Source organism: Diorhabda carinulata, chromosome 3, assembly GCF_026250575.1.
Source record: "Diorhabda carinulata isolate Delta chromosome 3, icDioCari1.1, whole genome shotgun sequence".
NCBI lineage: Eukaryota > Metazoa > Arthropoda > Insecta > Coleoptera > Chrysomelidae > Diorhabda > Diorhabda carinulata.
The window spans coordinates 34,700,576-34,718,122 of NC_079462.1; the positions used below are offsets into that span (position 1 = coordinate 34,700,576).

Genomic DNA, 17,547 nt, shown 5'->3' on the forward strand with positions numbered 1-17,547 from the left:
AAAAAACTATATGAAACAGATTGTCTCCAATAATATTCAATTGCAAAGTTACTTAATTTATACCTCTTCATCATATACCTTATATCGAATTGATAACGAGTTTTCGTCTGTATCTATAAATCTCACTTTCAACCGCTTTTCATTTACTCCCCATTAATTTTTGTGACCATTTTTTGTAGAGCTTCCCTTTTGGTACTTTGACTTATAACCAAACAGTGATAGGAACATTCTTGAATGACCAGTGATAAAAATTCAGTGTGAACTATCATGATTAGTAAATAGGACATCTGCCATACTGATGATCTGAGTCTTTGACAGCATACATACATATATATTTAGAAGGCCTAAGCCTAACCAATATAAAAGCTCAGGTAGATTCCATTCTGGGTATTACTGCTTCTTCGTTATCAACCCAATGAGGTGACGACTCTACAAATGTTGAAGAAAATCCACTAGATTATCATCGACTGAAAGTGCGCCAGCTTGCAGACATAGCAGGCATTTCAAAAAGTGTGGTACGTCGCATTTGAAAATGAGAAAGCTGTTTGTAAGATGGATTCCTCGTTTGCTCACAATGGAACAAAAACGGCGTCTTGAAGATGTTTTCATCGAGTGGTTGGCAATGTTTCACAGAAATAAATCCTTTTCGAAACCATGAGTCTATCATTTCATACCAGAATAATTAAAACAATGGACTGAACAAGTAGAACCAGCTTCAAAGAGGTAGAGAGCGTTTCATTTCCAGGCATGGTTCTGGCGTCGGTTTTTTGATATGTGTAAGGCATAATTTTCATTAGCTATGCTGAAATCAAGCAAAAATGACTGCATTTGGCTAAGAAGAAGATTTTCCAACAATGACAAGGTGATTGATGTCGGCAGTTAATTATTTTAAGGAGCTTGACGGTTTTTATGGTAAAAAAGGTATTAAACTTATTGAGCATATATAGGGAAAGTTTATGGAGATAAAAAGAGATTACGTTGAATAATAAATATATTTTTTTCCAAAATTTTTGAATTATTTTTGGGCCAGGTACTTCTGGAACCCTCCTATAATAACAAAAACTAGAAATCCTATATACGATATAAATTTCAACCTCAATATTTTCATATCATCAAGGTGGGGGCTCAAATTGCGCAGCTCTATAGAAGCATTTAAAAAATCTTAAGCTCTCTCCAACTACATTAACTTAAACTGTCTATGTAAAGCAAAGTTATCTGCATTCTCTTCATCACCAATCGTTTATACATCCTATGGGCTCTTTCTAAGCCCATTAACTTTTTACTTTTCTAGTTGAACGATTTCTACCCCCCTAACTAATTTTCCACAACCCACAATCGAATCTTTTCACTCAATTCATACTCTACAACACCATTTATCTACTGGATTTCTTGTTATACGTGAAACCTTCAAACGTATCCTTAAAAATAAATTTTCCCTTATTATTTCTATTCTTTTTCCAACCGAAGAACCTGTTTTTTCTTCCTATGGAACCAAACCCCAATTTAACTTGATTTTTCAATCACCAAAAGCAACATTGCTCAATCATAGATACACACTGCAAAGATATCCACCTATACATCAATCTAAACACTGCTGAAGAATAAAAAGTTATACAAAGAAGTTAAACCCAACTTTTTATAGCAAGTCGTGGAAATTTTCAATGATGAACTGCTTGGTTCAAAAATTATAGGTACTTCTCATTCAGCTATAATTTCTGCCTTCATACCATACCCTTTTTCTACACCAGCGACATTCTGGAAAGTTTTAGATTTGTTATTCATTGTATACAGCTGGATATGTTTCAAACTTTTTTGAGTGAAAATATCTCCAATTATAATCTTATTTAGAAAAACAAATTTATTTATATATTATCACAACTATTTATATAACATTATCATGACATAGTTTTTTTATAAAATATCCCATATGGTAATGAATCGGTTGAGGAAAAAGGGCGTCCTCCTACCTCCAAAACAAATAAAAATTTACAAAAAATGTATGAACTTTACGTTTAAACTTTAACTATTCGATATATTACTGATCAACTCAACTGCAATTCCATGGAAAATATCCCAAAAGTTGATTCATAAATAAGGCTTTCCGTTAACGAAAAGACCTAAGTTTACTTCAGTCTCTGAAAACGTTAACTTGGTTATCGAAACGTCAGATAGTGTAATTATGAGTGTTGAAGTAGTGAAAGTGTGAACAGTGTAATCTCAATGAGTGACTCACTAAGAAGACGAGTCAATTAAAGTCCAACAATGATGTCTTAGTTTTCTTGGATATTTTTTTCATTATATCCCGTATTTCGAATAATTGGTTTTTGGACTACCTCCTCAGCCTATGATTCCATAACTCTAATTTGATTCCAATAAACCCTGATAAACCATAATTCCCTCTTTTTTATTGAAGAATTTTTTGTTAAGTGGTCCAAATGAGTTTTCCATGGATGTATGAGTTTGAATATAAAGAAAACAATATGTCTTGTGAAAATATTTATTGATCAAAAATGTTATATGATATTACACAAATTATGTTCTTAATTTAAGTATAGAAAAGACTCACATTAAAAATTTTACACAATTACATAAATTCGGCCAGCTGATTCAATAATCTAATAAATAATGTTTATCTTGTAAAAATATATGTAAAGTTTTTTAAAAATGGTGATTACATAAAATTTCATTAAAACCTATATATCATACAAAGTTTGTGCGCATCTTTAATTAAATGTGATATCAAGAACATTACTTAATTAATTAGTGAATCGCTGAAATAGGGTTTGATAAATAGTCACTAGATTCATTTAATTTGAAAATATATATCAAATATATGTGTCTATACAATAAAACATATAATTACGAATTACAATGAAAAGTGTATGGAATTATAAATAACATTGTCTAAAGTTGCAATTTCATATTGACGCTCGACGTGAACTTGGAGCGTTAACTGAAGTTACGTGAAATAATTTCGACTGAATGGCTATCTCAAATAAGTGCAGTTTCAAATATAAGCTTCAAAACTCTGAAAAAATCATTGCAATACACCATCTCTGTCAACAGATGATTTATTCAATAATTACTTGATTCAATTTTTAGCTTAAATGGGTGAATTATTTTTATATCGTTAAAGTTGCTAAAATACTGTAAAAGCTGATAATATAGGTTGAGTTTTTTTGCTTAATACCCGATTTAGAAAGCTAAATAATGTTTTTATATATAATAAATATAAATAAATAAATTGACGCTCTAAGCCAGCGCCGAGCGTTAACATAAAATTTCACCTTAGATGTTCTGAATAACTATCATTTCGTTTTGTTTGGTTTAAGGTGAAAAGGGGAAGTATTACTTCATATCTTCAGTTTCATTATACCAATAAATAATAGTTAATTATTCTAAAATAAAGAATGGAAATAAATAAAAAGTTCAATTTGAGATTAGTATTGATTTTATAAGAAAAATGGGGTACTTGCATGTTTTGAGAAAATATAGTTTCGAATAGTTATTTATTATTAGATAAAACTTCATTTTATAATTAAAAAAATTATTGAAAATTCAAAAATTTTGTAGGTAGTTTAAACATTTCATCAAGTCCACCATATTGCTTGACATTATTCACTCGTTTATTCTAAAATGAGCGTCATTATTAAACTGTGATTAATTTGAAAAATTGTAACTTATTTTGATATTTTATAGTAATCAGGTTAATTATGTAATAATGTAAGAACTTAACCTATAAAAGATTCATTAACTTAGGCTACGTTGCCGGCAACGATAACCTCATGATCATAAAGCAGACAACTCAATGTTTTTATTAAACTTATGACGTCATAACTGAAAACCAATGAAAATCGTTTTCTTATGTAGATAAAAATTTGAAATTTTTGCACCTTTCAATTGAATATTTAGATATTTTTTCACTTTTATTTAAATATTTTACTTTCTGACATTATTCCATATCAAAAACTTATAAAATAAACCAAAAATAAATACTTTTTGAAAAATTCAAGTACCCCATTTATTATTACTCAAAAATTGTACAATCTGGTGACATATTTTTTGTTTGAGCATAATAATTGAAACACACAATGAATATTTAGCAACTAGTTCAATATACAAAATCATCATAAAAACTCCAAATTAGTAAATGATTAAATGAAACAACTAAAAAAATGTACTTAAATATGATGAAATATACTTGCAAACACTGCAAAATATGTTTTTTTGTCATGGATCATAGAATAGAGTGGATAATTTCTATTGATCAAAAACGGAAAATTCACTTCTTCCATTTATTTCCTTTTTCCATTATAGTTCTAATACATAATAAAGTGAAAATCATTCAAAATTCACAAATATGGAAACGTGTATCCAAATTTTGAATTATGCGGCATAGAAAATGAAATTCCAGAAGAACAAAGAAGTTACAAGAAATTTCGAGCGTCTACTATTGAAAATTATTGTTTGCAGGTATCACCAAACTTTCAGAACTCGTCCAAAAGTATTTTTTAAGTAGGACTTTTCGGTTCAGCTACATTATCTTCATTACAAAAATTATATAAAGGTATTCTTCCAATAAGTTAGAATGTGTGTAGTTAAATGAAGAATAAAGTGATAAGTGATTTGTTATAAGTTATTTAAGTGTAGTATATTGTATTTAAATAAATTAAAAACGTAAGAGGCAGTGTTTTTTAAATCAACCTACGAATAGAGAATAATAAAGGATACAGTTTTTGACAAATAATATTACTAGTGAAGAAGCGAATACAAAATATTTAGGCTACTAATCAAGAAATAACAGTAAAGAATTTAATTTTGGTATTATAGTTATTTATAATGACTAATTTGTAGTTAAAATGAGTTTACAATATATTTACAATCTAGTTCAATGTATTAAAAGCTTGAAAACGTGAAAAATCACATAGAAACAACTTAAAAAAAAAATCAGTGCCATGAGAATCACGAAGACTAGAAATGTTAAGCAACTCAAAAATTTTGAAAGCTCTCAATTCCGGAAAATTACAAGGCACCTCATTTATTTACACTTTGAATATATACAAGCTTATTATGGTATATCCAGTATTGATATCTCAACAGTTCTGATTCATTCTCAACCACCGACAAATAAAAATTCCAATCTTGTAAAATTTGGGTAAACAGATATAGATTTTTAAAAATTCGCTTTATTTTTCGGATTTTTTATGTTTTTACTGTCTCTTTTACTGTCTTTGGATCAACAATCTCACACTCTTATAAAAGAATGAAAACACTCATAATTACTTTATTTTGGTCTCCAAGATGATAACTTGGCTATTGAAAGGTGCGTCAGTTAGTGATGGTGTATCTTTCAGAGTTGATGATTCATCACTTATTATTCTGACTTTGTCCATTAAACTAGAGACAGGGAATCAAAGTACTATCAGTTTTGAACTGACTACAGTTCAATTTCTCAACACACTCTCCAAATTGCATTTACTTAAGTCTAACATTTTCTAAAGAGGTTGCTCACTGTACTGGTTTTTTTTGCGGTGTCAATTATGTAGGAAAATGAATCATTGCGATTTCAAAAAGTTGGGATATCAATACGCGGATAATCGTACGTTATAACATAAATACATAACCTAATCACAGATAATATAAAAAATATTAATAATTCAACGCAAGCGTCAATTTCAGAATGGTCCATCATAAACCAAGTCCAAAAATATCTTAAAATTCTCTTCTTCTCATAGCTTGTCAAATTTTATTTTGAAAAAATTTTAAAAAATGGGCTAGAAATGTTTACATTTCAACAAAGTTGTTTTTCAAAGATGTCTTTGGGAAAAAATATGGTTTTCAAAAAATTTTTCAATTGTTTCACAATTCATTCACTTACAAATAAATCGTACCACAGAAAATCAAAATTGGGTGAAAGGAAATTAGTACCGAAAACGTTTTTCTGTGCAGAAAAATTACAACAATAATTTATATAAAAATGTGATTAGTTTTTTGAAAATTCAAAAGCTATAAATAGCGAATAAATATAATGAAAAGGTTCTTGAATAGAAAATAGAAATTTTTTTAGAAATGTATGTGAAATTTATCTCTTTAGAATTAATATCATTTCAAGTTAATTTTCTGAAAAAGTAAATTGAACTTGGCTCCTATGAATTAATATCATTCAATGTTGAGTTTTTTGGGAATGTAAATGAAAATTAATCTGGTTGAATTAATATCATAGTAGGTTAAAATTTTTGTTAATTAACCGTATTATTTCCGAGAAAAAATTAATTTCAAGTTAATTTCATTAAGAACACATAATGGACTAGCTTTTATGGATCATCTTAAAATATTTCAATGATTTATTTCAAAGCGATTATGCATATCCTCAATTTTTAATTAATTAACTAATATTTAGAATCTCGTACGCGATATCATAATGGGTCAAATTGTAATGATTATTTTATAAAAACTATTCGCATTGTAGCACTGATCTAATAATACTTTTTTTATTAATTAAATTTAAAACGGAAAGGATCGAATGTATTTGTTGCCTTACTTGAAATTTCTCAAGGTATTCAAAAATGTAATATTTGAATAGATCTGTGCTACAATTCATAACAAAAATTTCTTTATTTATAAAAACAAATCACTAAAATATACCAGGATATAAAATACAATTTTTAATACAAATACCTTTACACGTCATTAATGACATTTTAATAATATTCATTCGTTAAAATTCCCCTAAGATAATAATCCGAAAATAATTTTAACATTTAGAAAGTCCTTTCAATTTTATATTAATGAAATGTCATTGAAGTTATTGGTAGACCTGATTGCTATTCAGTAAATCCACTCTATTTTATAGAAAAGAAACGTCATTATAGATATTAGTAGACCTGTTTGTTATTCATTATATTCATTTAGTACGTCCGTTTAATTAAATGTCATTATAGTTATTGGCACACCTGTTTGTTTTTCAGTATGTCCACTCACTTTTGAAGAAATAAAAGTCATTTTGTTCCTTGTAGGCATGTTTGTTATTCATAACATCGAGTCAATTTTATAGATAAAAAACGTCAACATGATTATTGCCAGAATTGTTGATTATTCAGTATGTCCCTTCATAGAGATAAAACGTCATTATAGTTATTGGTAGACCTGTTTGCTATTCAGTTATGGAAAAGAAAAGTCATTACAGTTATTGGTAGACTTGCTTGCTCAACGTTATGTTGATAATTTTATTATTATTGTAAAATTTGTTTATTAGGACGGAGTTAGTAGTTTATGGTTAAATATAAAAAATCTTTTTCTAAAAATGAACACACTTGTCGTTTGTATCTCAACACCAAATTTTAAATAATTCGATATTTTCTATTAGTTTTATGCATTTGAAACTATTTTTCATAACAAATTCCAAAACTTCTTATATTCATCCAACATGAATGATCAAAATGTACAAAGGTATCTGTATTAGAAAATCTTAAATGTTTGTAATATACTAAAGCATTGTTCAAACACCTTTTCAAAAATTTGTGAGATGATAGTTTTTTTTTGATAAATTTTATACATAAACAAATAAATTTTTGATCTAAAGTTATTTTATTTTCCCACTTTTTATTTTAAAGAATATATATGTTATGCTATTCAGTTGTTGTAATATAAAAGCTAATTTTTATATGGCAGTTTCAAAATTTGTTTTTTCTAATTATTAGTTAAACAAACTATTTTGTATATATATATATATATATATATATATATATATATATATATATATATATATATATATATTTTGAAAATTTGAAATTGACTCTATCAAGCTAGTCCAAAACTAAATATTACAAAAAAAATTAAAAAGAAACATAGATATTTATGTACTTAATTTTTTAATAAATCAAAAATTTTTATTGGTATTTTTGAAATATATTATTAGAACTAAACAGAATAGAAAAATCAAACGCACGTTTCTATAGCCAAGTTATCATCTTGGCTATATCAGAGTGATAAATAGTTTTGATGCAATTACTGAAGATGAAAATCACATTTGTTTTGTGTAATAAATTTCACAGCTTGTTCTCTTACCTTTTCAACTTCTACTTCACAATATTTTCTCTATTTGTAACCATTTTTCGAATTCTTTCCATTTTTTCTCTTTTTACAACTGTCTTGATCCTTAATCAACAGTTAAGAAAGTTAATAAAAGTTCTTTTGGACAGGAAATAATTTGAAATAAAAAAAGTCGTACTTCATTATGTATCTCCTAGTTATTAATATAAAAAGTTAAAAAATAGGTTTATTCTTCTGAAAATTCTCCAAACACTTTGAACATCTAAGAAATTTAAACAAAAAGTTTCTAAATAGGAACAAAAAAATTTTCTAAGATAATATGTCAAGTGTATAGTATAATTTATTCATAAATCTGGAGAATTTAATATTTTTTTATTATTAAGGTTTGCTTTGAACTTTTAAATCACTTCCACTCCAAGTATAATAAATTCATTTTTAATCTTTTGAAAATAAAAAAAAAACCTAAATTCGTCCTGATAAGAGCTTTTTATATATTTTTCCTGATGATTTTAGATCTCTATTAATAGAAAATTATTTTCAAAAAACAGATAAAAATCTTTTAGAGGACCATATATATTTATAATGCAACTGCAACTTTGATTAAATTGCGGTAAAAATATTAGAAAAAATTAATACTTATAGTAAAATCCTGTGCACAATTTTAAAATTGGAAGCCTCCTTGTCTTTAGACGTCTTAATACAAAATTTTTGAAAAACTCGCAGAAAACTAATCACATTACACTTATTTTAACTTGATTTTCCAGTTGCTAGATCATATTTAGGCATAAAAATCATGAAAAAAAACATTTTAATGAAATCAGTATGGATCTATGAATGCTATAATGACGAAATTTCTAGTGTAATTTTACTTTATTTTAAATAATTACAAAATATCAATTCACACTTCTATAGTAATAAATAATAATTAAAAAAATGAAAATCCCCCTTTCATTTCTTTGTTACATAGTTAGTTTTGGATCTTCTGGTATATTTTCGTTTTAAAAACATAAATAAATAACAAGTTTTTGTATCTTAGATTTTGATTTAATTACGACACTTGATGATTCACAAGAAGTCATGTAATAGAAAATAATAACGTTTTTTTGGCGTCAATATTTCTATAATGCTCTTGTTAGATTTTTTCCAAAAAAAATTTAACAAAAATACAAAACAAACACTTTCATAATATCCGATAAAAAATTTTTTGATATGCTATAAAAAAAATATTTATATCACTTTAGAGGTACTACAAGAAATGTTTTAGACCAACTGAAATTCAATCTAATCTTATGACATTGACATTTGTCATTTTTGGGTCATTCTGAACAAGTGCATGTATAGGGTGCCAACCGAAGTCAAAAGAGTTGTTCCATAATTTCCTCATTCTAAGTTAGGTTAGGTTAGTGGCTGTCGATATAAAAGCATAGAATCGTACACTATAAAAAATAGAAATGCCCAGAATGAGCCTAAAAATGACATACTTCAATATTAAGGTCATAGGGAAAATGTACCCTAAAAGATTAAAGTACCATAATTTGAAAAAAAATAATAAATAAGTTTTTTAGGGTTGTTATTAAGACAAAAAAAAATATGGACAATTAAAGTGTCCAAAAGCTCAATTACAAAGACAATGAAATGATCTATTTTTGAAGGTCCGTTCTTGTTCTCGTGTATTTCTTGTAGTGAATGATAAAAGAGTTAACAAAATTACAACATTAAATAAAATCATTGGACTTTGTATAATCAAAGCAACCACTCAATAGACACTCAACAAAATAACTGAATAACGGTCAAAACAGTCCTTTATTTTTTTTGAGGGCAGTTTTTTTCCAAGGCGGTAATTTATCGAAATCCTCTTTACTCATAGAAAATAATTCGTGGAAATCGGTAGGCGAAAGATATTTTTCTATAACTGTTGGATCGACTCCTTCTGGCAGCGGCCTTTGGAGAAGTTCTGATATTGGGTAAGTCGTTCTTGATAAGAGTGTCAGTTCTTTTTCCAATGGTATTATATCTCCTTCCCTTTTCCCTTCCTAAAAACGGAAAGGTATGAATTATAAACAACAAAATTTATCGGAAACCACGAGAATATCAGAGAATCAAGTCCCTTTGATCAGTCCATAATCAAAAACACCATAAATGTCATTGAAATGATTATAATTCAAGTAATGTCCAATCTAGTTACTATTTTTGATATTAAGACGTAAATAACTATTTTTGAAAGTTTTTTGACCAAAAAACTTTAACATATCAATGTAATTGAAACCAGAAATTAAATACTCATGTTTATATAAAAATAATATCATACTTACTTTTTTATTCAATTCAGCAATATCTGATCTATCTTCCCAAGCAGGAAACATATTTTTAAACTGAAGTGGTTCTAAACCCGCCCATACTAAATAACCGACAACAGGTTTGTGACCATGGCGTTTTTTCCAATAATTAATGGCCGTTTGCATTGCGGCCCTCCGTTCGGCCTGCCACCGAACCGCACCCGAACCTGTTTGATCAGATAAATCTTCATCATCATCCTTTTCCGGCCAGTAGCCTTGCCATAGCCACAGTTCGTGATTGTTATCGATTAAAAATAAAGCTATAAAAAGAATATTGATAATGTAGTTGGAATATGTTCGTCAAATGAAAAAAAAAGTGGCGAAAAAATAGGTGGAAAATAATAAATAAAAAAAAATTTAACGTAGGTCTAGAGTTGTTATCCGGCCAAAAAGTAACTGCGATTAAAGTTGATAAAAGTAGAGTAAAAAAATTGAAAAATATAAAAAAATATAATAAAATGTTGAGGTAAATATAGATACACAAACTAAGTTCTGCAACGGTTCAGGGGGAAGGTGTCTGCCATCTTGCATGTCAACTTCAACGTTAGTAACATCCTCCAAAAAATCCGCCATCTGTCCATTGTCGTGTGATTTGTGATTTCTATGATCATACTTGTTACGTCCCTCATGATCACAGAACACTTGACAGATGACATCCAAGATGGCGAAAATGATCATGAACGATACAGCGCACACAACGATTGACGGATAGCGGAAACGATTATAGACATCAAAGAACTATTTATAGATGGAAGACATGACAAATGACGTTTACATTGCTTGTCTACTTTTTTCTCATGATGTTTTTTCACACGCTTCGATATTTCATAACATTGAAATATTTTACAAGCTTTTATTTTGTAGGTTATTTTGTACGGGGGTTGTGGATGCTAGGAACGCTATTAGAAGGGATTTGTCGAGATTGGAGTGTACTTTGGGTCCCTTCTTCAAGTTAACGTTCATTCTTGTCTTGGTAGTCGTGAAAGATGAAGCTTTCATTTGATTCTTACATTAGGTACCAATTACACTCAGTGATTCGTTTTTTGCGTGCGAAAAAACGTTCCTCCGGTGGACATTCCCAGCTGTGAGAAAAATTGTGCAACATGTGCGCAAATGGTGAAGAGAATTCTTAAACGGACAGACGTCCACGACGAAAAATCTTTTCCGTTTTTTAAAACCATGTGACAAAACATTCAATAATAGTTTACCATGAAAACAGCTCTAAGTGAAAAGTAGAGTAGTAATTTAATTAATTCTCACTAAATGATCTCAACAACCCACAACAAACTTTATTATAGTATCATATATATATCAAATGATAATGTTGACAACCAATTAGTGAATATATCTTACCTGGTTGACTAGAAGAATATAATTCTGATTGCACGAAAGGATAAGGACTAGAATGTTCACTCCTGTGAGGACATAGGATCTCAGTAGCTACGAAATCGCCAGTAATGCTACTCAATCTAAATAATCTGGCAGTATTTTCAGTATCTTCATCTTTGTTTACTAAAGAATAATAACTGTCTCTATCTTTTCCGATTATATTAAAAAATTCTTCAGATTCATCGCCTTCTGTAAGCTCAATAATATCTAGATCTTCATCAAATCGGTCCAAGTTTAATTCTGATGGTTTATATCGCATTAAATTCTCGACTGCCTTTTTGGCCACTTTTCTCTTTTGGCTGCTCGATTTAATACCATGCCAAATGATTATCTGCAAACACAATCGGTGATATAACACATTTTAACGTTAGTCTCTTAAGAAAAAAGTTACTCTAAGATAGAGATATACTGACCTGCTCATCCTCAACATTCACAATGACAAACGACGATTTGCTTCGTAACGAACTCATGCGCAACGGTACCTCCATCAAATAAATTTCATCGAGGTTTTCACCTCGAACTAGAAACAATTTTGATGACTCCAAGTTTTCAACGATATCCCGTTTACCTCTATGAATTACCATGTTTCCGTGGAATAGCCGCAAAAAAGCCGCCGGTTCCGAACCCTGAACTACCCTAATTTGCGGGGCGTTCTGAAATATTACAAATATAATTAAATTAAGAAGAAAAGTAGCAGAATCTAACAAACATTATAAGGCCTTCGGGTGGGATCACACGAGAAAAAAGTGGCGAGTACTTACGAATATGCACTTAGTTAACAGACTTCTACTCAAATTCATTCATTGCTAGTCTTAGGAAACTTCTCAATAAAAAAAAGCGTTATGTCGAGTCAGGATTAAATTACAGCTCGCAAGTTGTTTTGAAACAATAAATAGTCCCTTTATGCACTTATACACGGGCCAAACTTTGTTTCTAGTCTTGGTAACGGCGCAGGAAGTCTTCAACTGGTACGACTTTTAATTGGTCAGTTCATAGCTAACGATTATAATAACATTCCTCCTGGTCAGTTGTGGGATTTTTGTCACCTTATGTAATATGAGACTAAACAAGGACCACTAACAACGCTCAAAAAGGTCGAAACTAGTATATACAAGGATGGTATGAAAAAGTTTCGATATAACAAATAAACCATGTATTATTTCTAAAATTTTTTTTTCAAAAATCTCCTTCTAGTCAAATGCATTTTTTAAATCCTATCACTTCTGTTTGTGATGAAAATCTCCAGCTTCCAAGCCAAATTTTTATGTTTAGAAAGTAAGAAGTCGTCCTGGGGTACACATAACAAAAATTATGAGTTTTCTTTGAACATATTTTGTGGTAAATCCATTGGTTGCTATTATAATGTGACAAGAAAGGTTATTCGATTAGTTAGATTATTCTTCTTTTCCCCGTAAATTGGCCTTTAACTATATGACTACAAAGTTATCAATCTCAAGTCTTCTGGAATTCTTTAGGGCATCATAAAAGCGAAGCAAGACGAAAGGATACAAAAATTGACATGTGAAATATTTAAAAAATTATAAACCCTAATTTTTAGTTAAATTTCCCGTATAACAAGTTATTATTCTTTATCCTTCTACTTGGCTTTTATTGGCTATAAAATCAGCACGTGCCAAAAGAGTCGACAATTGACAGGTGGAATCTACAGAAAAACGGAGAACATAGAACATAGAATTATATGTATCCCTTTGTGTAAATCATCTTTCACTTTTTACTTGGCCTTCACCTATATGATTACGCAGTTATCGACTGTTTTGAAACAAGCAGAACATCTGTTGGACATATTCATACAATTACACTGTCTCATGTGCGTTTCGATAACCAAGTTATCATCTTCAGAGACTGAAGGTAAACTGAAACCTAATTATAAGGATAAAAGGCCACTTCATTACAGCCCACTTCATAGTTAAGTAGTATTGAATACAAAAATCCTTCTCTTTTAACATATTGTACTTTTTAATATGATTTTAGAAGTAAAGTATAATATTTAAAACATCTGTTAAATACATTTTAACCTCTTCAAAGAATATATTTTGGTACTTCCTAAAATGAAGAAAAAAAAAGTTTTCGAGCTACAGGTCATCAAACCAGGTATAGGTTTATGTATAGAATGAATAATCAAATTCAAAACGTATTAAGTTTAGAAATTAGGTAGTTTAGTTCTCTCCGATCCTTAACATTGTAAGGACATACCTCCGAAACTAATAAAAATAAAATCTTCCAATTGATAACGTATTTTTTCATAAATACACCGTTACCTAATCCATAATCCCAACAAATATAAATGTGAAGATTCTCACCAAGGAGGTTTTTCCTTTAGAATTAATTTTAGCGGAAAAAGGTTTATTGGTGGAAAAGTTCAATATAAAACAGGAAAGTCAAGTTATTAGGTTTTAGTTTACCTTCGGACTCTTAAGTCGATAACAATTGAATGACAGATTTGAGCTTCAGAAAATGTCAAAATTTAAAATAGAAAGTTAAGAAGCTTGATTCTAGTGAAAGATTATTGTTGTTAAAAAAGATGTGATATAAAATGCCAAAGTTTGGCAGATTTATAAAATTTCGAAACTAATAAGAAACTTACCTGCTTGTCAAGTTCGACGGTAAGCAAAGCTGCAGTTCCTTTTTCATTCGTCGAAGAATCGTTCCCCTGCCAACAAAAGAAAATGCATCTATCCCTTCCGACTGCAGCATGTTTCGAAGGTTTTCCAGTTAATTCTCTTCCTTTAACAGTTTGTCGAAAGTCCCATCTAAATATATAACTATCCCCATCGTAAAATTGCCCCAGAGATTTTTCTGGTAATTCTTCATAAGTATTCTCCAAAATTCTCCAACCGTTAAGTTTGAGCGATTCATATTCGAATAAACGTCGGGTTTCTTCATCAAAATATTTATCGCCCCTACCAAGATGTGTGTGTTCGACAACTAAATCCGGTTCCTTGTCCTTTTCTTTGAGCATGTCGTCTACGTTGCAAGGATTAATATCGATAGAGCCACTCGCTTTTCGGATGTATTCGTTACTTCTCACTCTAATTACTCTGGAAAAATCCGGCCAATCTAGAAACTTCTCTCTAAATAGGACCGGTTCTCTATGTTGGGTTATTTTAGCGAATAAAGCCCAATCGGGTCGTTTATCCGCTTTTAATGGTAGAATTTCTTGTTTTCTAGCGCCGAGTATACTAGAAATATTCAAAGGACAAATGTTACAGTCTGAATAATTGTAGCCCTCATCCCACATTTCTTTAGCCAATTTCAAAGCCAGTTTCTTTTTTTCTAATGGAGCGTTTTTACCGCTCCAAACGTACATTTCAGATCCAAAATCAAAAACTATTATACTCGTCTCTTTAAGCATTTCAATTTTCGGTATTGTGCCCCAATATTTATCGAATGGTACGAGTTCGTCATTCTCCAATGTATATATCATATTCGTATGGAGTATATTGGATTCGTAAGATTCATCTTCTTCGGGATGACCGGCATCTACTGTTTCTGGTATACTATTGGCACCTAACGTTTTCCAAAATTCTAAAGAGTATCTCGAGTTTGCATCTTTAGCGTTAATATTATGTACTTTGTCTGCTTTACATCCCAAATCGTTCGTTTTCTGGATAAGTTTAACTATATCCGAAGTTCTAGATTGCTCTATCACATTCGAGTAGGCACCTGTGTACGTATATAGAGCATTGGGAGTGACCAAAATGTAATTATCACCTTCGTTAATACTGCTAGGTACAGGCTCTACGAGCCTCGTTTGTATATGTCTTCTACCTTTCACCTGCAAAAGCATTAAGTCTTTCCAAGGCAGGTACCCGACGGGATTTGATGACTTTTTTAAGGCAACTGATTTAAAGTCTTCATTGCTCGCCAAACCAGCCAAAGCTTCGAGAGCTTTATTCGAATTTTTGGCCACTGGAAAAAATTAAAAAATTAAATTATAATTTGCTAACGCGCGCGCAAACTAGGATGAAGTAAAGCCGCGCATACTCGTCCCTCGCTACGCTACTAATCAGAATTGATTCGGTTAATATTCAGTTTTTCTAGTATTCTGGTTATAAAAGCGAAGTTGTCAAATTTTAACCGAGTATCTAATACATCAGAACCTATTAGTCAACAAAAGCGATCGAAAATATGACGTATCACGTCACTTGTCATACCGTCGCGTATCAGAAATAAAATGTCACTTGTCTAAACCACGAACAAATAAAACATTAAAACAGACATTGACTGCTTATATTAGACAAAAGGAAAACTAGATTTTTTTTCAATATGGAGCTTACTTACGTTTTTCAATATTAAGTCTTTTCTTTTCTCTCTCCGCAACGCCGGTTATTACCTCCGTATATTCATTAACGATGTCAGTTCTTGTAGCTAGTGCTTTGATAGGATTTTTCGAAGCGCCTCTTCTCCTTTGGACTTGTACATTTTTCTTGATGACTAGCAACGATTGTCTCTCCACCACATCGAGATCGTCCAAACAAACGTCCACCTGTTCTTTGTTTTCGGGACTTTTGAAAAATGTTCGTAATGTAATGTCATCCGGATTAAGTACTGTTACCGATTTTATAATGTGCTTAGAACTTTCCGTATCTGGATCATAAAAAAAAAGTTTATCAACATTTTTGAACATATACACTCGCAAGTACACTGTATGACGTGCGTTATCGTCTTCAGATATTGAAGTTAGATTAGGAAACTAAGTTCATTTTTAATCTCTGAAGAGGATAAAAACAATAAAACGGAAATCTAAAGTACTGTAAAATTGAACAATAAAATATTCTATACAATGGTGTTGATGTTCTTTATTGAACATATATTACATTACACTAAAAACTTTTATGTAAACGTTTTTATTTATACTACGAGGACCCAATAATACCCGGAATAGCATTACTAACTTCTTAGTAGTTGTTTTGTTCGTTTGCAATTTTTTGGCTAACGTTTCTTGGTTATTCATCTTGGTTTTTATATCTAATTCAAGTGACAAACATCCAGCACTGAAATTTTGTTGGTTATTTGGTTAAAATGCCGATGAAATTTTTTCAATTTCAAACCGAGCTTACAAAGATGAGGCTATGAGAAAAAATAAAATATTGGAGTGATCTGCATAGTTTAAAAATTAGCAACAACTCGATGAAAAACCTTGTAGTGAAGGCTCATCAATTTCGAGATATTATGCTCATAGACCGACGAGTGACAATTTATCAACTGTCATTAAGTAGTAAGTTATTTTGGAGCCCTATTCAGGGAATTTTTTCTAAAACTTTGAGATTGAACTGAGTTGATACGAAGTTTGTTCCTCATGCTCTGAGTGACAATCAGACAGAATATCGATTTAATCTTGTTTGAAAAACCAGCTTGAAACTTAACCAGATCTTCTGTCAAAGGTCATTACAAAATCATAGAAAGCAAAGACGCCTCTCCAAAAGATCTAATATCAAATTGCCAATTTCGTAGTTCATGTAGAGTTTGTGACCAAGGTTAGATACTTGGTATTTGGATAGACAGGAAATTGGTTGTTCCACTATGACTAAGCTCCTACAAATTAAAACGTTCAACTGTTTTTGGTTACGCTATCCTAAGCATCTTACTCGCCTGACATAACCCCACTTTTTAAAGAAGATAGGAGCAGCCAGCCAATTCGGCACCGATGGGTAAATCTATTAGTTGTAATGGAGAATATTTTGAAGGGAAAAATGTAGTTTTGAAAAAAATTGGGAATTAAATGGTTCACTTAAAATAATTCCGGTCA

At 30.3% G+C, this 17,547-nt stretch overlaps 1 protein-coding gene across 1 annotated transcript in view; it reads right to left on the bottom strand.

Annotated features, from left to right (window-relative positions):
• Positions 1–3,996: 3,996 nt before the first annotated feature.
• LOC130891788 (uncharacterized) overlaps positions 3,997–17,547 on the bottom strand; it is a 122,648-nt gene continuing 109,097 nt past the window's right edge. The window contains exons 16-21 of the mRNA XM_057796751.1: positions 16,080–16,385; positions 14,383–15,707; positions 12,191–12,430; positions 11,742–12,108; positions 10,365–10,648; positions 3,997–10,085 (exon numbers count right to left, since the gene is read on the bottom strand). Of these exons, the coding sequence (XP_057652734.1) occupies positions 9,843–10,085; positions 10,365–10,648; positions 11,742–12,108; positions 12,191–12,430; positions 14,383–15,707; positions 16,080–16,385 (2,765 nt within the window). The 3' untranslated portion in view covers positions 3,997–9,842. The remainder of the gene's footprint in view (positions 10,086–10,364; positions 10,649–11,741; positions 12,109–12,190; positions 12,431–14,382; positions 15,708–16,079; positions 16,386–17,547) is intronic.